This window comes from Mytilus edulis, chromosome 2, assembly GCF_963676685.1.
Source record: "Mytilus edulis chromosome 2, xbMytEdul2.2, whole genome shotgun sequence".
Lineage (NCBI taxonomy): Eukaryota > Metazoa > Mollusca > Bivalvia > Mytilida > Mytilidae > Mytilus > Mytilus edulis.
In genome coordinates this window covers 49,531,872-49,558,074 of record NC_092345.1, presented here as the reverse complement: position 1 = coordinate 49,558,074, position 26,203 = coordinate 49,531,872, and the positions used below count along the sequence as shown (strand labels likewise).

Sequence of the window (26,203 nt, the reverse complement as noted above, 5' to 3'; positions counted from 1 at the left end):
GCTAGTAGTTCTTCCAACAGGGCTAGTAAAATCCTACTACCAATAAGCCCTGGGCTAGTGAGCTATAACAAAATTCATTAACCCCTGATAAACAACAAAAGACATCTGGCAGGCAGTGTTCTTGTTTTTTTAAGGTTGTAAAGTCTGTGAGGAGATGTTTTGCTTAAGAATAATATTAAAGACTCTGTTCCTTTGCTTTTGCATTTTTCATGTGTGCATATTGATTTTTGTGTTCTTATACTATAGAATCTAGAATCATCAATAAAAAAAATTGTAAGAAATAATAAAGCAATGGTTAAAAAATAAATATAAACTAAAGAAATAAATCTGCATTAATTATAAATCTTACAAATGATAATGTCTTGAATCATAACAAGATTGTCTGAACATCAATAAAAAAAAATATTTCTATTTTCTTGCAGGGATTTTTATATTTATATTCCAATGTTAAGGAAGTCATCACATGACTGACTGTTATTGAATGAATAATCATGAACCTAATCATGATGTAGTCGAACCTAATCATGATGTAGTCAAACCTATACAACATATTTCTCCCTAGACTTACCTAAATCTGATGTAGACCCAGTAATGTGGGCTTTCTCTCCCTTTCCCTTGGAAGTTGAAGCACTTATCTAAAACAGAATGTATAATGTCATTTACAAGTAATAATGTTGATACATTAAGAATTTCATCTTTCATTTATTATCTATTTCATATTGGCTCAAACAAGCACATTTAACAGTATAATATAGTAAGCAGAGATGGGTCCGATTACATTCAATGTAATTGATTAAATTACAATTACTTTGTCATTTGTACGATTAAATTAAATTAATGATTACATCATTTCTGAAAGTATCTGATTAAATTAATGATTACATTGACAAAGTAATCATGATTACATCTGATTACAATAAATTTAAAAACAAAACATTTTGAATGATGTAAATGAATAAACGTTCAATATAACTATAGCATTTTTGAGAAAGTATTTCATTTGGTTCAATTATAAAATGAAAACTTTAAATTAAACTTCATTTTATATTTAAATAAACACCAAATTTCACTACATATATATACATTACACTTTATCACCAATGATCTCTGAATTATTTTGAATTAAATTTAATAACGATATTTCATAATCAAGAGTTTTTTGTTTTTCTTCTGACCTCTTTCATAATTTATATGTATTCCAAGTTGCAGTTTATGGAAGTTTAAATGTGGATGAAATAAAGTTACCAGTTAAAACTATGTTAAATTCTAATAGAAATGTTTAATCAAATTGTAAACAATATGTAAGTACTAAAAATCATTGCATTTTACATGTCCAGTCCAAATACAAAAAAAAATTAAACAACATATTTGTCCAACTTTTAATTAATGTGCTAAATTTTCATGTCTGATTTATCTTTTATCATATATATTTCCCTACAGCTATACTCAATTGGTAATTGCAATAAAAACAAACATTAATTAGTCTCCTACCTGTCAATTCAAAGTTGACAAAAATCACAAAAATTTACAAAAGATTATAATTCAGGGTTAAAGAAAAGTATTACTTGAATATATAACAGTTATTATCAAAAATTAATATGAAGATCATTATAAAACAATGAATATACATGCATGTACAATATCTTTTACCAAAAAGATATATAATTGTATTATATTTTTCTGCTTAGGCTAATGATGACTTTTCAATACTGTAACTTTATTTTTTACTGAAGTAGACATGCTTGAAGTAACCAAACCATTTTAGTATGTTTAAAATTTATTATATATGAATAACAAAGAGGTTTATTTAATGACCAAAAACACAATTTTAGATTTTTTTCATTGTAATCAGAATGTAATCAAAAAGTAATCATGATTACAGGGTATTTTGAAAAGTAATTGATTAAATTAAATTACATGTAATCAGATTTTTGACTGATTAATGATTACACTGATTACTTGAAAAATAGTAATCAATTACAGCTGATTAACAATTACAATTACAATTACCCCAAGTCTGATTTTTTTTGTAAGAAGTAAACATTAGACAACTTTTAGCCTGCAATAGGGAGTAAATGTCTGATCAATTTTAGTTTTGCAGGCAAAGCAGGCAAAGCAGAAAAAGTTTTCTATTCTGGCCAATTAATCGTTTTTCAGAATATTGTTTAGCATTTTCTATAAACTTGGATTAACCGTATATACATTTTGAGTAGTAATTTTAGCTTGTGATTTATTAGTTAAAATTTGTTTTAGCTACTACTTTGATTGCTAATTTGAATGTTTTAGCTAGATTTTTTTATAAGCTCACCGATATTTCATATGATGTACTAGGTTGTAAACCAGAAATAATACATTGCAGTTCTGTTGTATGTTCATGCACCTTTTCTCCTGAAAAAAACCCATAATATAATTCTGTTAATGACATATATTTAAAAGTAACAGAGCATTATCTAAACAAATAAATAATCAGACAATTTTTGGGGGTATAATTTTTCACAAATTGAACCCTAGGTAGAACAGCTTTTTTAAAAGTTATATTTACCCATTCTTACATTCCAACTTTTACCTGTAGGTGTTTTTAAAATAATTTTCTTGCAACTATATGGAATTACCTAGAGCAAATCAAGCCATTGATATATATTAAAATTAATACCCTAAATGAAGGAGTTATGTAACTTTACTTTAGTCATACTGGAGTTCAATCTGAGCAATTTTGATTTCAAGACTTAATATTTGTAAAATAATTGTAAAATTCCTAAAGAAGTTACCAATTGCCAGATATTTTAAGATAAAGCCATGTTGATTAAGGTATAATTAATGTTTAAAATCTGAATTATCTATTGATATTAAAATTTTTAACTTAAATTTAGTCAGTAATACATTTTGATGATGGATAGTCACTGGAAATTAAGCAACTATTAATTAATCAATAAAGCATGGTCGAAAGCTTTTTCAGTGAAAAAAACAACAGAGAAAGACTGCAACTGCAAAATGTTTGACCAATGAGATCTTACCTAACATGACTAAAATATACTTACCTAAATATACATGGTAACCTTTAATTGTACCATTTATCTGATCTGGAGGATCCCATCCAACTTTTAACTGTGATATTGTGTATCCTACAATCCTTATATTCTGTGGTGCTGTAGGTACTGTAAATAAAAGTTGCAAATTAAATTAATTTTTTGTGCTAATTTTACATTTCCTGAGCGATTTCTCACCACTATTAATATATCTGTTCTCAGCAAATAATTGGTTGAAATTTAATAATTTCTTGATTTCTTCTGAATTTCCTATTATGACGTCATGAAAAAAAACCCAACCATGCCTCAAATGACGTCACATATGAAGAACACAAATTTCTGTATATGTTTGAAAAGGAAGGATAAAAATCAAAAGAGAAACAGACTCTACCGCTATAACTCATGTATTACAATATTCTCCACTCTCAACAGTTACATTTTAATTATTCTAAAAGCTCGGCAAGCCTTGCCCTTTAAATTTAAGGTGGCTAGGGAGTATTAACTAAAATTGAACTTATCAAAACGAAGTTTTTATCGTGCTTTTTTTAAAAATGTATTAAAAAGTTTGGGTCACCGTACTTTTTTTCATGCTATAGGTTGCGCAAAATTGTCAGATTTTGTATAGATTATGCATGGAAAATCAAATTTTGTGGGATAAAAAGAAAACGTTCTATCAGAATTTTAAGATAAAATGTGAGAAGACTGCTCTTATAACATGCTTTCAGATAAGAAAAAGAAAAATGGGGTCACCGAACTTGTTTCTCGCTACATATCAATTTATTTAAATTCATAACACTTTCTATAATAACAAGAGTGCACACACTGAAATGTCTCGCCTTCTTTACTAATCATTGATATTATGTTGATACTCCTAAATATAAAGCTTTATTACGACTGTCACATAAACTTAACATGAATTATGAAAATGAGGTCAAGGTCAGTTGAACCATATGCCAGGCAGACATATACAGCTAACAATGCTTCCATACAACAAAGATGACAAATATAGTTGAGCCTATTGCTTATAGTTTAAGAAAACAGACCAAAACACAAAAACTTAACACTGAGCAATGAACCGTGAAAACCAGGTCAAGGTCAAATAAAACCTGCACGACTGACATATATAGATCATAAAATATTTCCATACACCAAATATAGTTGACCTATGACATATAGTATTAGATAAAAAGACCAAAACTCAAAAACTTAACTTTGACCACTGAACCATGAAAATGAGGTCAAGGTCAGATGACATCTGCCCGCTAGACATATACACCTTACAATCATTCCATACAACAAATATAGTAAACCTATTGCATAAAGTATGAGAAAAACAGACCAAAACACAAAAATTTAACTATAACCACTGAACCATGAAAATGAGGTCAAGGTCAGATGACACCTGCCAGTTGGACATGTACACCTAACAGTCCTTCCATACACCGAATATACTAGACCTATTGCTTATAGTATCTGAGATATGGACTTGACCACCAAAACTTAACCTTGTTCACTGATCCATGAAATGAGGTCGAGGTCAAGTGAAAACTGTCTGACGGGCATGAGGACCTTGCAAGGTACGCACATACAAAATATAGTTATCCTATTACTTACAGTAAGAGAGAATTTAACATTACAAAAAATCTGAACTTTTTTTTCAAGTGGTCACTGAACCATGAAAATGAGGTCAAGGACAATGGACAAGTGACTGACGGAAACTTCGTAACATGAGGCATTTATATACAAAATATGAAGCATCCAGGTCTTCCACCTTCTAAAATATATAGCTTTTAAGAAGTGAGCTAACACCGCCGCCGCCGCCGTAGCTGCCGCCGCCGGATCACTATCCCTATGTCGAGCTTTCTGCAACAAAAGTTGCAGGCTCGGCAAAAATTACTTTATCTGAGTTATCTCCCCTTATTAAGCAAAGTTAAAAAAAATCTAATCAATGAGGGTGGTTTTTAACAACCTTGACTACCCTTGAAGGTCTTGTATGGTTGGCAAACAAAATAATTTTCATAATATAAATATATTTTAATCCAAACATTTAAAAAAACCTTAATACATCTAACTTTTGGGAGTTTAGTATGACGTCCATTTTCATATTTTTATTTTGTGGTCAGTTGAAGCAGTCCGCTGGGAGCGTGATTTTCTTGCTGCATTGAAGACCCATTGATAGCCTTCGGCTGTTTTCTGCTCTTTGGTTATGTTGTTGTCTCATTGAAATATTCCCCATTTCTAATCTTATTTTTACATTCCATGTATACCTAAAACTTACCAGCTTCTTCAGTTACTATAGGAACAGGGTCACTGAATGGACTCTCGTCTCCTTCTGTGTATGCCCGTAATTTATATGAGTATTGTGCGCATGGATGTAAACCTGTTACATCACAATGTGTTTCTTTACCCGTATAGACACATTTTGTACCTAAAATAAATATGTAAGAATTTTAATGTGTTTTTTAAAATATTATAATATTGTAAATTAGAAAATGTTATTTTTTTTTTAAAACTGCAAAAGAAATTTCACACATTACCGATTTATCTTGATTTACAACCCAAAAATTACAGAATAATTTAAAAAAAAGAATAATAAATAAGCTTAAAAGTGTGAATTTTCAATATCGTAAAACTTCAATTCAAACTTGTATCATTTACACGTACCATCAAATATCTGGTACCTTACAGGAAATCCACTCTTTGTAGAGATTGGATCCCATGAACACTTCACCACATTTGAACCAACCACTGAAAATAAAGAAAAAAAAGTATAAGTTAAATTCAACATGCATTTGAAATAAGCACATCAAGGAAAGATAAACATGTTTCAATATGTAAATCAAAAAGAAAGAAAAAATATTGCACTGCAAAAAAATACACATGCACAATGATATTTTTAAATTGTGAGTTTGTACAGTTCAAACAATCTTTAATCAATGCATATATAGAGGTATTTTGATTTTTTCATACACTTTTATATCTATGAAATGAAGTCTTACATTCCTGTTATGTGAGCTAAATTGTGTAGTATCACTGACTAATTAATGTATTTTACAATGTAAGAAAACAACATATCTTTAAAGAAATTAGATTTGACATTCTTCATTCTTCAAAATTATAAAATTGTTTGGCCCTAAGCAAATCTTTTTCCTCTTTTCTACTTTACTAATAAAAATTCCTCAAATTTAAAAAAAGAATAAATATTTTTTTTCTTCAAATTGACCTCCTGTAACAACTGAGGATTCTAAAGCTTCTGAAAAACATATATTTAGGGTCAAGTTACAGTAATTGGGCTATGTCACAGATTTCAGTAAAATTTTGCATGCAACTTGCATTGCTTGATGAACTATACAACTGAAAATCGAAATATAATGCTTTTATATCATTATCATTTAAAACATAACTGACTGAAATCTTTCAAAATGGGTGAACATTTGTGTAGAAAGCACATAAAATCGGCGAAAAAAAATTCTAAATTTTTTCTTAAAATCATCAAATCTATAATTTTTACTCCATTTACTGTTCTTTGACCTTAATATGGAGACAATAAATTATGTTGTTGTATATATACCTTCCACATTAGGAGGTGAAGGTTTTTCTAATTTCTTTAATATTTCTAATGTAATACAAGCCTCTTCTTTAAGATCTGCATTAATATCTTCTTTTAATGACACAACCTAAAACAAATAAAGCATAAACTATGTTGAGTAAAGATACAAGCGATGCACAAATATACTTAATATTAAAATTCAACAAACTGAGGAATATATATATCAGTTTCAATTAACCTCTACAGAGAATGTTGTATTTTAGCTACAGCAATATGTAACAGCATAACGCTTTTCAGGATAATTAAATATGGTAAAAACAAATGAGTTTGATGATACTTTTAATAGGAGTGTACATACCTATTCAAGGGAGATAGTAATTCACTATCATACAGAAGTTTGAGAAAGTCTGATTTTATTATACACACACCAGTGAAAACAGAACAAAAATGCTCACACATTACAACTCATCATTGTCAAGCTCCTGACCAAATATAAAGTAATTTATTCTGTTCAGTAGTACTTGAGAAATGTGTGAAGAAATATATGTTGAACAAATGGACAAGGTAAAAGCTCCACTATTAAGAAGGGAGTATAATATAACTTGATAACGCTTTTTCAACCTCCACTGCATGTTAAAAATATAAAAATGTCAAAACACTTGAACCACACACTTTATCGGAATAATTTCATTGGACATATAGCAGTTTGAAAAACACTCATTTTGATCATTGAGAAGCTGAATCTTTCTTTAACAATAGAACATGATAAAAACGTTCAGTTGATTTTTACAGAGTTATCTCCCTGTAGTGTTATGTACCACCTTAAAACAGCCATTATCATGAAATTTTTGTATTTAAAAATAGAAGTTGGTGAATGTCTGAGATCGTTAAGGAAGGAACATTTATAAGTTGATTTATGTCCGTTACCTTTAATGAAGGAATAACTTTAGAATGTTCTCTAAGCCTCAGACAGCCTCGAGGTTGACTAGCAAGTGTTCTTAGTGTCCTGTAAAATAAGTACATTTAATTTTAAGTCTACTACTATTACAAAATTGAAATTCATGGTAACAAACTTAAGAGCTAAAATACGTTGTCTCATTGGCAATCATACCACATCTTCTTTTTTATATTAGATTGCAGGAACAAAACTTATCATATACTTGTAAAATCAGTAAAAAAAGTTTTGTAAGAAAAAGCCGAATGCACATAAAGCATGTGAAATGATACTTATAAGTGTTTTGAAATTAATAAACATTTTACCACCAAATGATATTACCAATAGTATTTTGAAGACATATCCTTTTTATGTTAAAAATTTCATAAACATTTTACCACCAAATGTTATTACTTACATGGCTGCAAACCAGCCTGTTTCACTGTCGTCTGCATTTAACAGATTGGTTAGAGTATTTATAACATCATCAGAATGGAGATTGTTAAGGATTCTTGTATGGCCCTCAGGATTTGTGGCAAGACAGCTCAATGCAAAACATGCATTTTTACTAGCACCAGTGTCTTCACAACATAACATCTTTGCTAAGGCAGATATCTGTGAAAGGAAATAGAAACGTTCAAACAAAAACACATTGAAATTGATGATCTATAGTAGATAGCTGTCTTGTTGACTATCATACCACATCTTCTTATTTCTATATAAACATATCAAAATTTTGTATTTATCTCATTAAAAAAAAGTGGCATAACTCCATATTGGTAAATAACTCACTGCCAAAATTAAAATACTGTCTGTGTGTTGTGGTTCTTTGCATTGTATATGATTTCTGGAAATTTGGATGAGGAAAACTTAAGTTAAGAGTCAGAAATTAAAATAGGTTGGACGGAAAGATGGATGGAAGACTTATTATTAAGAAACAATTTTTTTTTTTAAGATATTTTATACCTGATATAAAACAAACTTGAGTTGCGAAATCTTACTAAGACTGACCTCTATTTTGATCCTACTGACCTAATGACATTTGCAAAACAATCACTTTAGGTTTGTTAAATCAAATTTTGGATCTATTTTGTAGCTAAAATCTAAGGGCAGGTGGGCACAGTTTTAAAATGATAGGCCTGATAGTGTGCTTTCTTGTTTGAAATCTGTTAAATTGTTCTTGTTTTTGAACAAAAGATTAAAAGCTTTTAATAAATTTATATATTTAAACTTTGTAAAACAAAATTAATTATTGATTTGCATTGAAAAGTATTTATTTTCTTTCAGAAAACAAAAATGCATATAGGGCAGGTTTATAAAGAAAGACCAGTGAACACAGAGAATGGAAGACAGTACGGAAAGGGCAAGAGTAGCAATATCCCTCAATTATTGGCAAGGATTAGGGTGAGGCTTTCCTTATCACATATTAGTTATTGGTAATTATAACAAACCATTCTCTCTGACTCCACCAGTTGCAGTAGTCTTTTTCTTCCTTCCTCCATATCACAAAGCCTTCCAATAGCAAATGCTGCATTCATACCTCTCCCTGTATATTATCAAGCATATAGTTTAACATATCTATAGTGTTTTATATACAATGAAAATATTGTTATAGCATTTGAACTGAAAATTTTCTAGAGCTACGCTTCACTTTAATAAAATGCTACAATATCATAAGTTCAGGCCTAAATATTTGTTTTGATACCCTAAATTTTGTTTTATGTTTTTGACATCATAATAGTACTGGTCTTCTAAACATATGCATACCCGGTGACTGTTATCTTAGAAATCACTAATGCACATTAAAATGTTCGGAGATACTGGTTGAGGATTATTCCATAAAAACAGATGTAGGAGGGAAGGAAGTGACTCAACTCTCAAACTGTAAATATATGAGGATCTTTTCTTGCTGAAACTTGAAAGCATAGTAATCTAACACAAGGTAACAAGTTTTTGGTCATTCTGAAAGGAGGATGTGATACATGCCAAACAGACATGGATGCTAGTTGCAAGTGGTTTGTCTGACTTATAAGTGATAGTTCTGTAGACTTTGAAATTAATCATTATTACATATTCTTCATTTAACAGAGACAGAAAATATTTTACCTGCTTCATCAACACCAAGTGACTGTACTATCTTTGACAAAATTTGTTGTGAATTTTCATGTTTAAGAACACTTAGGCAACCATTTTCAGATATACTTAATCTGGAAAGTAAAAGGGAATAAAATTACAAAATTATTGAGTATCGCAAAAATATATATTAAATATTTAGATGCACATGTACATGTCACATGACAAGAGTGTATGTACCTTCATTGGGTAAACTAAAGACCAAAAGTTTGAAAAGCCAAAAAAAGTCATGTTACTTAGCATTGCACCCACATGCACAGCAATACATGTCACTATCCTATCAAGAAATCAACTTATTTTTTTCTGTAGTTATTGCTTATTTCTTGACATTGCGAAGTTATATTGTAACTCTTAAAACCACGGATAAACTTAATAAAATGTTTGCATTATTAGATTTATAAATGATATAATATCATAAATTCATTAGAACTTCAAATACTTCAAACTGATAATTGAAACCTTATACAATTGTAAATTCAATTTTATTGCACTTTCCTCAAATAAAATACAAACAAACCGAAACTTTGCTAAGTATTATGTAAATATACTTGAGAAAGTCTTAGCAACCCTAACCATTCAAGTCACTGTTTGCAAAGTGCACTTCATATAATGTTGTAAACAGACTTTCTGAATTACTGTGACCCTAATCAATACCCTGCAAACCATTTAATGGTTTACCCTACAGATCATAAGAGGAGAAAAAAATAATTTCAATAGTGATCAAAGTCAGACATATATTTCTTGACTATCATAATGTCAATATATTGCTTTTTTACCTAGATAAGTAAAGAGCATGCAATACATTTGGTACAGTTGAGAGCAAATTTTTGCAAGGGGTTTATTCTTTTATTCAGTTAAAATCACGAAAAAAATAACCCTACATATAAATTTGTTCTTAAAGATTTTCCAGCACCATAATCATGCAGTCTTCACGATGAACAAGAAAAACTACAGGCCCTGAGCTCAATTTTTGAAAATTTTTAGTTAGATTCTGTTGGCCTGAAGATATGATTTTTACAGGCCTGAAAGCAATTTTACTAGCCTGGGATGTCTGGGCTGCCACTTAGCGTGAAGACTGAAGTCCATAAACAAGATAAACTAAAAAAATACCATGCTAGAAATCACAAAAATTTAAATCCTGCGATTATAAAATAATTTCACAGCATAAGTATCAGAATATTTTGCAGAAACAACAGTTTTTATGGCTGTATACATTGGACCTACGTGACGGTATCAACATGAAAGAATCTAATTATATTTTCTATTTAGCCTAAGATAGGGTAAATCATTTTGTTTGCCTTTCTTACCTAGCTAAAACCAGAGCAGCATTGCTGGCTGTCCACATGTTGTCAGCATGTAAGAGAAACGTGACCTTATTTAGCAAATCATTTAGGCACGGCTCACTTAATATCCATTCTCGCCCTTCATGACTCTCAGCCTAAAATAAACAAGGTTTTAAAAACATGAATACCAATTCTTTTTTAAAGATTAATGCAAATGAAGACTAAATTAATCGAAACCTAATACATGTGAATACAAAAATGAAGCATTTTTTTCTCATTTATACTTTAAGACTCTTGTACCTACTTAATGAATCGATCAACTATCAAGTTATTCCTTTTTGATGTTATAAATTGCATTCAAAATTTAACAAATCACAATATCATGAATATATAAAGCTATTAAATTTATTGACAACTATTCTAGATTCAAAGCAATTTTCATCTTGACATATTGTGTGGTTGCTTGCCTATTGTTGATGACCAAAGTTGACCTCTATGACCTCTAGATGTCGTTGGCTCTTGTATGTACTTAGTAGTAGGGTGAGGTATAATTAATGTATATCCCATACCTCTTTTAATCAAGATACCCCTTTAGAAATTATATGTACCAGTAGATGTAGTAATGTGGATTCATTTATTTTCTCTGGTATCAATTTTCGTGGATTGAGGAAAACTTCCATTTTCATGGATATTTGATTTCATGGATTCAGTGGCGTATCCAGCCATTTTAAAAAGGGGGGTTCAAACCCCTGACCCCCCCCTGGATCCGCCACTGTGGATTTGTCAATCTCAACATACGAATAAAATTGAGAAAGGAAATGGGGAATGTGTCAAAGCGACAACAACCCGACCATAGAGCAGACAACAGCTGAAGGCCACCAATGGGTCTTCAATGTAGCAAGAATGTCAGCACCCATAGGTGTCCTTCAGCTGGCCCCTAAACATACAAAACCTATAGAAAATTTGTAATTCGGTGAAATTTGAATTCATGGTTAACCTGTTCCCACAAAACCCACTTAAATTGGTATCCAACGAATAATAATGAATCCACATTATATAAATGATTTTACCACCATTATAATGGCATCTGTTAATACTATTCACTTGATCACTCTATTTCTTACTCTATAGCTGAGATTATAATAACCAAGAAATTAATATAGAATTGCACCATGTTTTGTATTTCCATAGTAGTAGAAATTTTCAAATGAAAAAGTAGTGTCATGACAAAGTGTCCGAATTTACTAATATTACTTACCAAAGTGCCCATAGTTCCAGCAGCATTCATCACACTCTCAGAATCATCAAAGCCCAACATATTTGTCAGGTCAGGTAATATTCTTTTACTCTCGGCATGAGAACTTTTAGATAGACCCAGAATTCTGTAGCATCCCAGCTCAGATTCAGCCAAAGTTCCAATAATGTAGGCTGCATTTCCTGCAACTCTGTTGATAAAAAAAAGTTAATTGTAATGTGCAATATGAGTAACTGTGAAGTTTCATCAATCAAATCCGGTAATTCTGGACTGGGTAAAGAATCAGATTGTCAAAAATGAAAGGGAGATAATTATAACTAAACTTTACCTTTTTTCAAAATTTTTTAAACTTCAACATTGTATGAACATTGATGACAGAAGTTGAATTTACGGAAATTAGTTTAGTGACATTTTAAATATTGACTGAAGATTAATTTAAAAGTGAAATCCTAATGCAATAGTGACATTAGTAATATTAGGCAGCTTAGGCTACTTATGATTTAATAATGTCTGCTGGCAATTCCACATTTGACAAATAGAGACATCAGCAAGAGATAGCAGTTATTTGTTGGAAGCATGCATGCATTTACAGCATCAATTCAGAATGAACTCTCAAACATCCGAAGTACTAGTATAAAATTATTAAAAAAAAGTAAATAAGAGACATTTAGTATGTACCCCTAAGTATATGAACTCTCTGCATTTGTTAGGTAGGATTTTTGAACAAACTCAATTTATTAGATTAAAGCGAGATGCTCTTTTCGAGCCAGAATTGCTAACCTGGTAAAAATATGCTGTTTAAATATATATTTTTACCTTTAGTGCAAAGTTTTCTTATTTGAAGTTTTTATTTAGTGGCCCTCATGTAGATCTTTGATGTTTTCGTTGCTGATGACTTCTGACAGGAAATTAAGAAGAAGCACAAACATCATGCTAAATTACTTAAGGACCAATCAGCCTATTAGGTTGTTTGAAATTGGTCCATAAATTTTTAAAAGTTAAAGAGGACATGTCAGGAAGAAGATGGATGCCAACACTTGGCTTTTTAAGTTAAAATCAATGTACAGTGAAACCTGATTAAACTGAACCCTGAATAAACCAGAAACCTGTTTAATCCAAACTTGTTCTGAAGACCAATCATATCACATTTTATGCATTGTGAACCTGATAAAACCGAATACCTGCCAAAACCGAGCAAAATCTCAAGTCCCAAGAGGATTCGGTTTAGTCAGGTTTTACTGTATCAAAAATCTTGTTTCTGAAATCATCTACTTTTTGTACAGATTAAAATGCCTTAAACTTTAATTATCTCCCCTGTCTCTAAGGAAAACACCAATTTAAGACATTGATTTCAAAAGGATATCGAAAAACAATCTTCACCTCATGCTACACGTTCCTGTTATTAAAGCAACATTAAAATACAATTCTGAAAAACAGGTTAATTGCCTTTTAAATGTTTTATAATGTTAAGTCACGAATGAATATATACATAAAAAAGTGGAAAAAAATGCAAGGTCTTTTCAGTATTAGACATTTTATTTTCCTGAACAAGTTATCTGACAGAAAAACATTTTGAACTTTGCCTTTATTATAAATGAATTTAAAACTCACTCTACAGTTAAATGGTTCCCTGTATAAAATTTTACTTATTTCTTAAGGACTTTTCATCAAACTTGTTTTCTATGCTACCTATGCCATGTAGACTTTGAAAGTTAAAAAATATCAGACTTTTAAAAAAAATCAGGACCCATTGTATAAATAATACCTACACTTTTAATTTAGAGAAAAATTAAATGTAAATTATGCTAATTTTGTGGGAGGCTGTGTATATATATACTTTCTGAAGATCATGGATAACCAAATTTGACAACTTTTAAATTAAATTATGTAGGGACTTGAACTCACAATCTCTGATATTGCAATTATCTTTACCATTTACAACTGCAAATAGGAAAGCACAAATTCATGAAGTGAGACTATTAATAAAACAAAATCCTCTCTATTTCAGATCATTTCATACAGAAAGCAATTTAAGTGGATTATTGATAAAAAGCTTTATGAGAACATTATACTTACCGAGACCTTATTGTAAGAAAAAAAATAATTGTAATGGTTATTGTCAAACTTTGAATTGAGAGGTTTTTAAATCTTTATGCACAGAACTTTTCATTATTCTAATATATGAAACTTGAGTATATTTGAAAGTTAAAAATAATGTTCAATTATTTGCATCAAAGGTTATGACAAATTTCATTAAGATTTCTCAAATTTCTGTTCACATGAGATTAAAGTCTACAAAAGGTTTATGTACTGTTGGTAAAAACACCTGCTTATAAGAACTGAAATGAACAATGTTTATGAAACTGAGAAGATCAAATAATCTGAGTGTGGCTTAGGATTCTTCTAGTGTGGGCACTTTAAAATACTGTATACGTCCTCTTTTAAAGCTACATGTATTAATCAAGCAATTGCTAACTGCATGTAATATAACTGGAGAAAAATTATAAGTTGAACCTGATTTGTGGATACGATAAACCAAGAAATAAGATGCTAAGTACCTGCAATGAACAATTTACCTATTTTTTAATGTATTTGAAGTAAAACACAAAAATCTATAGGTAAAAAAAGTTTGAACATTACAAAACACATTTCTATCTTAAATCTCAAATGTGTGTTACCATGGTTAAAGTACAAATAACAGTAGATCTATTACATGTAAGTAAAATTAACAAATTATGCCTTTTTTGAATGCTAACAACTGGCATCTTCAAAATAGAGCATTTGCAGTTAGAAATATCTGTGATATTATTCCTAGGTTTCCGTTTTCACTTTTCATAATGTTTTGGTTGCATAATGGTAAATTGGGCAAGCTACATTGTAGTGGGTTACTACTTATATATGGATACGGCTGTTCTGGCAATTATCATCAACCTTTAGAGATGATTATTTTCGTATGACTTTGATTAAAATTATATTACATGTATGTTTTCAATAAGATATAAATCAATCCCCCACACATTAAAAGGCTACCTTCATTATTTAACAGCGGTCATATTAGGCTTAGTTGAATCAGTATATATATATATAGAGGGTTAAAACTAGAACTTTTCATATGTAAAGTATAAATAAAAATAGCCTGAAAACAATCCTTGTGTTATTGAATACTTATTATTTACATATCTGTTCTTGACCAGGGTTGGTGACACTTCCGTTTTAACTTTTATTAAAGTTCATAAAATCTCTTTACTGAATATTAAACTATCCATAATACATAATTTAATCCTCATAAGTATTTTTCTTAATCATTACAAACATTAATATATACTGATAATCCTTTCCTTTGTTTGTAAAATTACCAGACGAGAATAAACATACAAACAATTAAACAATCCAGACATCTCCTTACTTTTTGTATAAATAGCCAATAACTGTTAAGTGTCTTTAAATATCAGCTGTATTTGTACGAGGCTAAGAAACACTGGTGTAATGCAAGCCTCAGCAAGATATAACTCCTATTTCGAGCCAAGTACAAATACAGCTGATTTCTAAAGACACTAAACATGCTAAACAGTTATTGTCTTTATCCTGCAATTGTATTTCTACATATTTTTCCCATCCCAATTATTGAATTTGTTTTTGAAAGTGATCGATGTGACTTAAACACAGACTGCAATGCAAATGAGGACCCAAAATTGAACTGTGATGTAAACAGTACTGTTCGCTCACAACATATAGCATATATTGTGTATAGGCCAATGAGACCGCGAGACAATGACACAATAATTACTGAGAGACATTCAGAGGTCAAATTTAATGGTATTTGACTATAGACAAACTTCTGATTTAGATTGGTTTTGTATTTAAGGGGAGAAGATCTTTAAAAATGTTTGTGGCGAATGACTGACAACAAAAGATGAAAAGTGATGAAAATGCTCACATGGTCTAGAAGGATCAGGTATAATTCTTAAAAGACATGTTGTGGACTTAAGGGGGCTCACGGATCTAAATCAACTTTTTTTTCTAATATAGGATTTTGCTATTTTTTTCTATGATTCAACTTTATCTTATAACTAATATAAATATAAAATAAAAATATGGGGTCACCGTTCATTTAAGCTCACAATCTGCCTCCGAAAGAAGCATACACTTTTGTTAATGTCCTTTTTTGTTGTTGAACTAATAGGAGAAATATTGGTAATATCAATATAAAAAAAGAACTAAATTACAGAAATCGCTTAAATTTTACATTTATTTAATTTATGTATAGCTTGTTCGAAAAACAATAATAAAAAATATAGGTCACCGATGAGTCAAAAAAGATATTTCAATTCAAACGTCAAAAAATTGACATTTTTGCACCAAAGGGAGATAATTTGGAGCTTTTTATAAACATTTTTAAAGTAATCTGTGGCCAACCCAAATCGATTTGTCTGTGTGATTTTTGTACCATTTTATAAAGTAATAACTAATAGTGTAATAAATAAAATTTGTAATGAAAAAACAAATGTTTAAAGTTTTGCTGAATTTTTTGTACCCGCGAGCCTCCTTAACTAGTTATGGTTTTAACTGACAGTGTGTAGTGATGTTTACTGGTAACACATCTTCTATCAAATACTGTAAAAGTCATGATAAAAGTACAATAAAAAATAAAACCTGGGAGCGAGTTGTAATTCAATTCAACCACTTCCTAAGCTTCCAGAGCAACTCTGAATTTGACCCCACATTTGACTAGTTGGATCATAATTCTCAATTGTAGGTTTTCCGTGAAGAGCATAATCAAGTTGTTTTTGACTTCAACATTGAGTTCCTAAATTAATTTAATTATTATCAATTAAAATACTTTAATTAAAGTCATAAGAAACCTCAAATCAAAAAAATTAATGCATATGTTTTTTTATAACTCAATGGATAGTTTTCATTATTAAACTTTTTTACATATACTTTTTTCTGAAGAAAATTCTTTAATTTGTTCATATTTAGAAGAAGTTTACTTTATTTTAATTGCTTGCTAGAAATTAAAATAAAGTATTTTTCAGGAAGCAATTCCCAAACATATTTTCCGTATGCAAAGTGACCTCAGTGTGACCCATCTCGTAAAAATCTGGTGTTCGCAATATGCATGCATGTCCTTGAAATAAACTTTTATCTGATTGTACATGTTAAACACGTGCTCAATATCCATGCTTTTTTGTTGTTGTTGACAAAGAGCTGACAATCGTTAAACTTCGGCTTCAAAACACGAACTTTAATTACCTGCCATATTTTCACAATAACACTGACCGATTGAAAAAAATTTGAAGATTATACTAAATTGTTGCGAAAGAAATGATAAAATCATGCACAGAAGACTAAGTTTATGATGTTTGTATGCATTGGTTGAAGAATTGGAATAACATTATTTTCACCAGTCACTCGTTTATTATGACTTTAATGAAAAAGAAAAACTCCTGGAATTTTTTATTTTTTAAAAATTTAATTCAAATAATCTCCCTTTCATTAATCATTCAATCTTAAGTTACCATAACAGTTACTTTGAAGTGTGATTTATCCTGAATTATGTAATAATCCCCCATTAACTACTTAACACACATCATGACATGCTTCAAGACTTAACTTATATATCTCTCCCTATGACACTTTTTACTTAGGAGATAACTGTATTGTATTTTAACCTCTAAAGGCCTCAATTTTTGTGATTACATGGTAGCTAACAAATTAATTTTAGCAGAACTAATAAACAGGTATTAATGCTAGCATCAAATAACCAACTGATGCCACCAAGTAAAATACAATATTGTTATCTTTATTATTCTAATGAAACTGACTGAAAAACGACAAATCATACATTTAAAATCTGTCATACATCTTCTGCGCTTGTGTGTACCTTTTCATAGCATCAATTGTGAATTGATGCCATTAAAGTTAGTGATATTATCCAATTAAAATGAATGTTACAACGATATTGCATTTTAATTACAATTGTATGCAACAATAGAAAGTTAAGTTTTTGGCCATCATGCTAATACATTTGCAACAAAAGACAAACACTGAACATCAGGTTCTTGACATAGGACGGGTGCAAACAAATGCAGCTGGTTTATTTGTTTATTTTAGTAACACAAGTTGTTTCAATTGATAAGAATAGTTATTTCACTTGTTCAATAAGATAGGAAATGATAATAATTGATAATAATTATTCAGTTGTATAAAAAGCAGAGGTAGTTTCTGAATTATTTAGTTAGCAATACAAATGTAGCTTTCTTTTTCTGTTCCTATGTTGGTGGGTTGCTGTCAGATTGACATATTGGATGTTTCAAACATATCTTGTATCCATATCTAATCTCTGACTGATAATTTGAAAAAGACATCTGATTTGGGTGTAAATTCTAACTGCCTGCCACTCAACTCTTTTGTCTATAGATTTTTCATAAAATTATAAGGTATTTAAATCAATTGATCAAAATTGGACTAAACATAAAACCTACAGGAGTTTTTGGAATAAACATATAGATTTCAAGGTCAATTCTCTTTACATTTACCATTATAGAAATTTTTGTGTTTAAAACATATAAAAACTTGAGTTAAAAATAATTTGCAAAAATAAAACGATTTATAAAAACACAAAAATGAGTTAATATACTGTTATGGGGACTTAAAGCAATCTTCAAAAATTCTTCATAAACCAAAATATGGGCTTTTCCTCTAAAGAGCTTTTGTTTTGCCCTAAAGATCACATGTAAAGACAAAAGTTATCATATTGAAATAAATTGTGTCTTCAGACAACAATAATGGCACTGGTGCCAGCACAAACACTATAGGCTATTAAAGTACGTACCACAAAAATCTGTGGATACTACATTGAATAAAGTCATACACATCAATACAATATTTTTAAACATTTCAACATTAGGATAATTTTTCAAACTGAAATCAGGATGTCTTATATTGATTGATTGTTGGTTGCTTTACGCCGCATTAGCACAAAAAGGCTATATCGAGTCAAGGAGGTCTTATATGCAAAGCAATCTACTTAAATTTATGTATTCTCTTTTGACAAAGAACTGAACATATATTCAAAGTCCATTTCTATGACATTGAATTAAACATGCATAAAATTTGCTGGGCCAACCAAATTAGGTTTAACTTATGATCACTAGCATTGTTCCTTTGACATCAGTTTTCACACAAAATGATCAGCCTTAAAGCCTAAGCCGATGTTGGTTTTAAAATGAAAAACAAATTAAGGCCAAATTTGATTCCAATAATAACACAAATTGAATATATATCTACTTAAATCTATAAAGTGGTCTGTCTAAATGCTTATAATCACCCATTTAAATTTCTAAACATCTTTTAACATTTACATATATATTCAAATCTGCATTTCCAAATATTTAAAAAGCATATTGATAATACGCTATTAGAAAAGCATTCTTAGGCAGTTCAATAGACAATTTGGTTTGATACATGCAACAGTCATTAACTTTTATCATGAACTTTTCAAAGGATTTGTAACATACAGAAAATCCTTTACATTTGTACAATAAGTTTTTGGTAGCACAACTCTAAATTAATTATGGTGTAGTTATAAATGAAATAAATTTTACACATTATTCACATATACATGTATATTGTATTCGTTGTTAAATGCAAATTGCAGCAATTTATAACACCTAATGCTATGTAATTGTTAATTCAGAAAATTGCCTGATGCAATCATGTAATGCTGCACATGTTTTTTTCTTCGCAGAAACATATACATGTTTGGTAATTAGATATAGGAAGATGTGGTGTGAGTGCCAATGAGACAACTCTCCATCCAAATAGCAATTTAAAAAAAGTAAACCATTATACATGTAGGTCAATGTACAGCCTTCAACACGGAGCCTTGGCTCACACCGAACAACAAGCTATAAAGGGCCCCAAAATTGTCTACAAATAAAATTAATGTAAGAATTGATTACGGTCAGTAGATATTTTTTATTTTTAAACCTAGTTTTTTAAGTTTAACTTCTTAAAATTTAGGGTCAAGGTCAGAGAAACACTTCCAGAAAAGCATGGTACCCTTAAAAAATATTTCTATGCATTTTAATGTGTAAATAATTATTTGATCATTTATGTATTGCTTTCAATTATATTATCTAAGAAACAGATTAAAAAAATGAATGTTGATTGTTGACTAGTGAACCTAAAATATGAAGTCAAGTAAATGTTAGATGTACCCTAGGCCTGCCAGATAGACCTGTACACTTTACAAAAATTTAATACACAAAATAAAGTTAATTCACAGCTTATAAATAGTGAAATGAAACTTAGGTCAAGGTCAGATGACCCCTACAAAAACATGAAGAAGGTGTGAGGAGATATACTTACATGTATATGTAACTTACAATAATTCCATACAACAAATATAGTGAACCTACTAGTACTGCTTATGACATTATCTGAAAAAAGGACTGATCAATGAGATGATGTAATAGACAGGCCGGGTGAACCCTGTCTGATGTACATGTATATCTTGCAAAGATTCTACATACCAAAAAATAGTTGTCCTAGTACTATAATACATCTTAAAAAGGGGAAAATCAGTGGACAAAAAGTATAGTTTTTTAGCAGTCAACAAACGATAAAAATGAGGTCAAGGATACTGAAATTGCCAGATGGAAACTCCTGAACATTAGGAATGATTTTTTAAACTGTTCTGTATTTAAGGTACATGTTCAGGTACTCTATCTAGTACCTACTGAAATATAAAGCTTAAAATGCAAAGAGCAAACTCTGTAGCAGGATCAGTATTCATATGTCTTACAATCTGCTTGAAGATGAGAAAAACATTGGACATCCTGAGAAGGATTGTAGAAATATTTGTTACATTTCAAAAGAAAGCAAAGTAACTGACAACAATTTTTAATACTTGCCCAAATTATACAGAAAGAGCCCAAATATATTAAATGTACTCAGAACCTTGTCAGTTAAAGTATTTGGTAAAAAATTATTCTCTTTATCAAATATGTTTATCTTATCGGGGTCTTTTATAGCTGACTATGCGGTATGGGCTTTGCTCATTGTTGAAGGCCGTACGGTGACCTAAAGTTGTTAATGTCTGTGTCATTTTGGTCTTTTGTGGATAGTTGTTTCATTGGCAATCATACCACATCTTCTTATTTATATAAAACAAGATTACAAAAAATGTAACCTCAATTTGGACCAACACCTACGCTATGCCTAATCCCCATGATCCCTCACTAATTTAAACAAAAGAAAAGGAGTATTATTGATGTATATATGCATGTGTATATTGCATTTCTTTTTTTTTAAACTTAAAGAAATGAGAAACATGTCCAAACATTATGAATATGTTTATTCAATGTATGTTTAAAAGAATCAATTTCAACTGAAAAATATCACAGTTCACTATTAATGATATTTTTGCACCATATTAAGCATTTAAAATAAATCAAACTTCACGCAGCTATAGTATTATTTCTCATTAGCATCATATATTGAATTTCGATATCAAATAAGAAATGCATTTTAAAATCCTTAAATGTAATGAAATAACAACACTCTAGATAAAAGGGTTTGATTTCATACAGATAGCTATAGATTATATCTAAAAATAGGACTTTGTTTATAAAAATAAGGATTAAAGCCGATTTTCTATTGCAGACCGTATACTTAACTGATCAATAATTTAAAGAAATCTGTCAACAGAGTTAAAATGAATAGCATTACTTCAAACTTTGGTAGTTTTATTGTTCTCACAAGCTAATTGATTTCACTTGTAAGACCGAACAAAGACGCACAGTAAACCGTGTCAGATTTGAAGATAATATTGTATGTTTATAGCATGACTTTTCCAATATACAATCATATAAAAACAGTATGGGCTGATTATATCAGTGTTCTAAATAAAGGATTGAATTTGATAGACTTTTTTGTGTGCTGATATGCTAAAGTTCTATAAACAATCTTAATGTTAGTTCAATAAGATTTGAAAGATTATTTTGCACTTTTAACAATGCATATTAAATCACATCATAAAGCATTACTATAACATGTATACGGTTACATTGAAATATTCTGATATCTTAAATGACAGTAAAAATGCACTTTCCTCGTACTTCTATGACTAAGCATATTTTTAAAATTGTAAGAGGTATAAAATGATTTTGTTTCTGACTTTTTGACAAACAAAATACAAATTTATTATATAAGATAAAAAAAAACTGTTTTTTTCATATTCCTCAACTCCTGCATTGTCATGACAATCAATTCCAGATTATAAATCATAAAACATGTAATAGAAGCTATAGTCAAAAAGTCACAAATTCATGAACCGCACTCATGTAAAGGACAAAAATACATAGGAAAATATATTGGGTAGTATCTGGGACTGTCTATATATGATAATATTATATATGAACATATCTATAAATCAAATAAATACAATAGAATGAAATATGTGTATGATACTTTGCAACTAATGACAATGAAACCTGAACGTGAACCAACAAAATCCCTCAGTAAGTCACTGACACTTCTGCATGTATATATATATATATACCCCTTGTAGAAAAAACAGGGTAACATGTGTTCATGTTCATCAAAATAAAATGAAATAGTTGTTGGCAGTTTTTGAAATGAAATTAGTGAAATGAGTACATGGTGGCATTACAAGGATATGGTTGACTTTCTCAGTTTCTGATATTGTTTATTACATGTATCTCACCCCTTATATTATTGATTTTGTATGTACAAAATGTGTCATAGATCAAATTTATTTGTTCAGTGTATATATTCACTTGTTTGTTTTTAAATTTCTTTTGATTGAGTAATAAGCCATTTCAATTGGTATTTTTTAATATGTCTTTCTATGTTGTGATGTTACAATGAACACTATTGTTCCAGTTAACGGTAAAAGGTTGGTACTTTTTAAAACATTTAAACCTGCTGCATTTGTTTGCACCTATTCTAAGAAAGGATCCTGATGTTCAGTGGTTGTCGTTTGTTGATGTCATGGATGTGTCTGTCTACTAACATGTATGATCATATTAAAATGTTTCTTGCTTCTCGTTTTTTTATATAAATTAGACCATCAGTTTTCCCATTTGAATGGTATAATACAAGTCATTTTTGGGGCCCTTAATAGCTTGCTGTTTGGTGTGAGCTAAGACTCTAAGTTGAAGACCATACCCTGACCTATAATGGTTTACTTTAACAAATTATGACTTGGATGGAGAGTTGTTTCATTGGCACTCATACCTCTATATAAAATATATTAATAATGTTTCTAACATAAAAACGTTTTCAATCTTATTTTAAAGTTTGAGACTAAACAAATAGTTTCACCCTTCACAGAAACTTTCCTGCTTAGAAGATTTGTAATCAGACTGCCTTAAGAAATGAGAACCAGTATAAAAACTTCAGGTGTCCGTCACCCAGTTCAAATTGATGTAGTTGGCAAATGCAAATGCCATTATTATGTGCCATAACAATATTAATGTCAATATTCAATAACATTTCAACAAATACAATTATCTCATTTATACCCATCGATATTTAATTATGATAAGTTTTTATTATCAAACGTTACATTACAAATGATAAAATTCATGTTAAACATACTATTCCAAACTAAAACTAAACAAACCTTTTAGTTAAAAGCAAAGTGAGTCAAGTCACAATACAAATATGACATCAGTGCAAACAAATATACAATGTATCTACATGTATCTAATAAATATTGAATCTCTATTAAAACAAAAATCAATTTTGACATACAACATACATTTATGTCACAAATACATTTTTTGTACTGATGAAAGAAGAGCAAACAATAAGGGAGCTACCATTTGATTTTTATGGGGGGCTAGGATGAAATTTGAAAAAAATAAGCAGGACAGGAGTTCTGAGTAAAAAAAAAAGGCAGGATGAGACACTTTGCAAAAAATAAAGGCAGGATGACAATTTATGAAAAAAAGTCAGGACAAACTAATAAAAAAAAAGCAGGACCGAATAGAGTGAAAAATAAAAAGGCAGGACAGAGATTACAACTAAAAAAAAATGCTGGACAAAATTTTTCATCCTAGCCCCCCCCATAAAAATCAAAATTTGAAAAATGTATTTTACTTCTATTCAAATGATATACCCTCATCTGCTCAAACTGTTTATAATAGGCTAATTAGGAGAGGCTTAATTGTTAACTTTGAATTACACGACCTCCAGCAGTAGAATCCTTTCTAAAACAACGCCATCAGACTGTACACCTACATTTGGCAAATGCATGTTTGTATTTGAATTGTGTTAGGTCATTTAGGTGGAAATACATCATCTAAGTGATGAGTAAAGAAATCCATTACATAAAAGAGATGAATGAGAATTAACAGACACCAAAAAGAATGTTATGCAGATGCATGTGTGCATCAATGTGATCGCTTTGGTCATGTGGTGTTGGTGGGATGGTTTGGGCAAAAATTTGAATCACTAGGTGCACTGACTTGAGTTTATTAACTGAAATCTAAACTGGAGTTCATTATTATTACAAAATTCTCACTCCAATAGTCCATTTGCCAATTACCGATTTGATTCTGTTATTTCACACTTTTGTCAATCGTAGACTGGTTCCATACCGGACATAATTGGCTTTTGCCAATGCAAAGTATGATGAATTGAAAGTATCGGCGGTTTAATTAATTTTTCATAAAAAATAATTTCTGATGTTAAAAGTATAATTTAGATTAACAACAAATTAATGTAATTAAAAGATTTGAAAACCTTAAAGATAACTCACTTTACACACAGGTAAATTTGCTCGTTCTGCTAGCTCTCCATTATAAATGAAAATTAATGTCCCTCATAGGGGAGACAACTGAAAGAGGGATCTCTAATTACAGGGTCAATTACGGGAATTGGCAAATAGCTAATTGCGCAACCATTTATTGCAAGGCATGGAAATCGGCATACATGGACATCTGAACAGAAAAATGCTAGGTGCCATGAAGTGGTAGGTGTATGTACACAATATTTTGGGAAAAATAACATTGACATTCATCCATTCCTACTGACACTGAGCTTTATCATGTTTATCACCAGATCTCCATGTACCACCCATTGCACATTTGTCAAATGAACTTGACAAACATATTCCCAGATATCATCAGCCACCAGAGTCAATAAACTAGCTACAAGCCGCATTTCTGGAAGAGCGGAATGCCAATTCACATGCATTTATTCCATGTTTATTTGGATCAATGTATTATAGATTGCATGCAGTTATCAATGTAAGAGGTGGTCATATGCATTATTAACCCTTCAAATGTTTGTTTCCACAACAAATTATAACATCTTCAAACAGTTTGTGCAATTAGGAAAATTAATTGTTATCTGCTTTGTTTGTTAAGTTTTTATGTTTTTATATACTTATGTATATATATGCAGTGCTCTAGCTAGAAATCAAAAGGGGCAGGGTGCCAGTGGAGGGCAGGGCACTTTTTCTGATAAGAAAAGGCACTGCTCATTTTTTTGTCTACGTTTCTGTGTGTATCACGAGTTAACGAATCACCTTTTTTTTTTACTGTATATGTTTTTTTTTTTTAAATAAAGATGCTTTTCAACTATAGTCTTTATTTCATTGTTTGTGTAGTTATGAATGATATATAGTACATCTTCATCAACATATTATGTTTTTACAGTTTAACTTCACTCTACCCATTATCAAAGAATATGTGGTTTTTTTTTGTTTTTTTTTTATCTATATATGAATTACAGCTTTTAATACATCATATGAACTGAAACTGAGAGCATTACTAATTTAACAATGTTTAGAACATGGATTGCTAAAAGTATAATTATCAAGTAGAAATTGCAATATATATTTTTTAATATGTTCAAAGACAGTTAATATCTTTAAGGTAACATTATTATGTTATTATATATTCAATTGGTAATTTATTCCTTTTTTTGATACTAGATAATATTTTTAGAGCACAAATTTGTAATAAGCTAAAACAGGGGAAGTAA

At 30.0% G+C, this 26,203-nt stretch overlaps 1 protein-coding gene across 7 annotated transcripts in view; it reads right to left on the bottom strand.

Moving 5' to 3' along the window:
- Window positions 1–26,203, bottom strand: part of LOC139512370 (uncharacterized) — a 67,477-nt gene that overhangs the window by 39,804 nt on the left and 1,470 nt on the right. For all 7 annotated transcript variants that reach the window (XM_071299954.1, XM_071299959.1, XM_071299956.1 and 4 more), the window contains exons 2-13: window positions 12,185–12,371; window positions 10,951–11,081; window positions 9,617–9,717; window positions 8,962–9,056; window positions 7,929–8,125; window positions 7,504–7,582; window positions 6,598–6,703; window positions 5,691–5,774; window positions 5,305–5,454; window positions 3,039–3,155; window positions 2,309–2,388; window positions 569–635 (exon numbers count right to left, since the gene is read on the bottom strand). In XM_071299954.1, coding sequence (XP_071156055.1) covers window positions 569–635; window positions 2,309–2,388; window positions 3,039–3,155; window positions 5,305–5,454; window positions 5,691–5,774; window positions 6,598–6,703; window positions 7,504–7,582; window positions 7,929–8,125; window positions 8,962–9,056; window positions 9,617–9,717; window positions 10,951–11,081; window positions 12,185–12,371 — 1,394 coding nt within the window. The remainder of the gene's footprint in view (window positions 1–568; window positions 636–2,308; window positions 2,389–3,038; window positions 3,156–5,304; window positions 5,455–5,690; window positions 5,775–6,597; window positions 6,704–7,503; window positions 7,583–7,928; window positions 8,126–8,961; window positions 9,057–9,616; window positions 9,718–10,950; window positions 11,082–12,184; window positions 12,372–26,203) is intronic.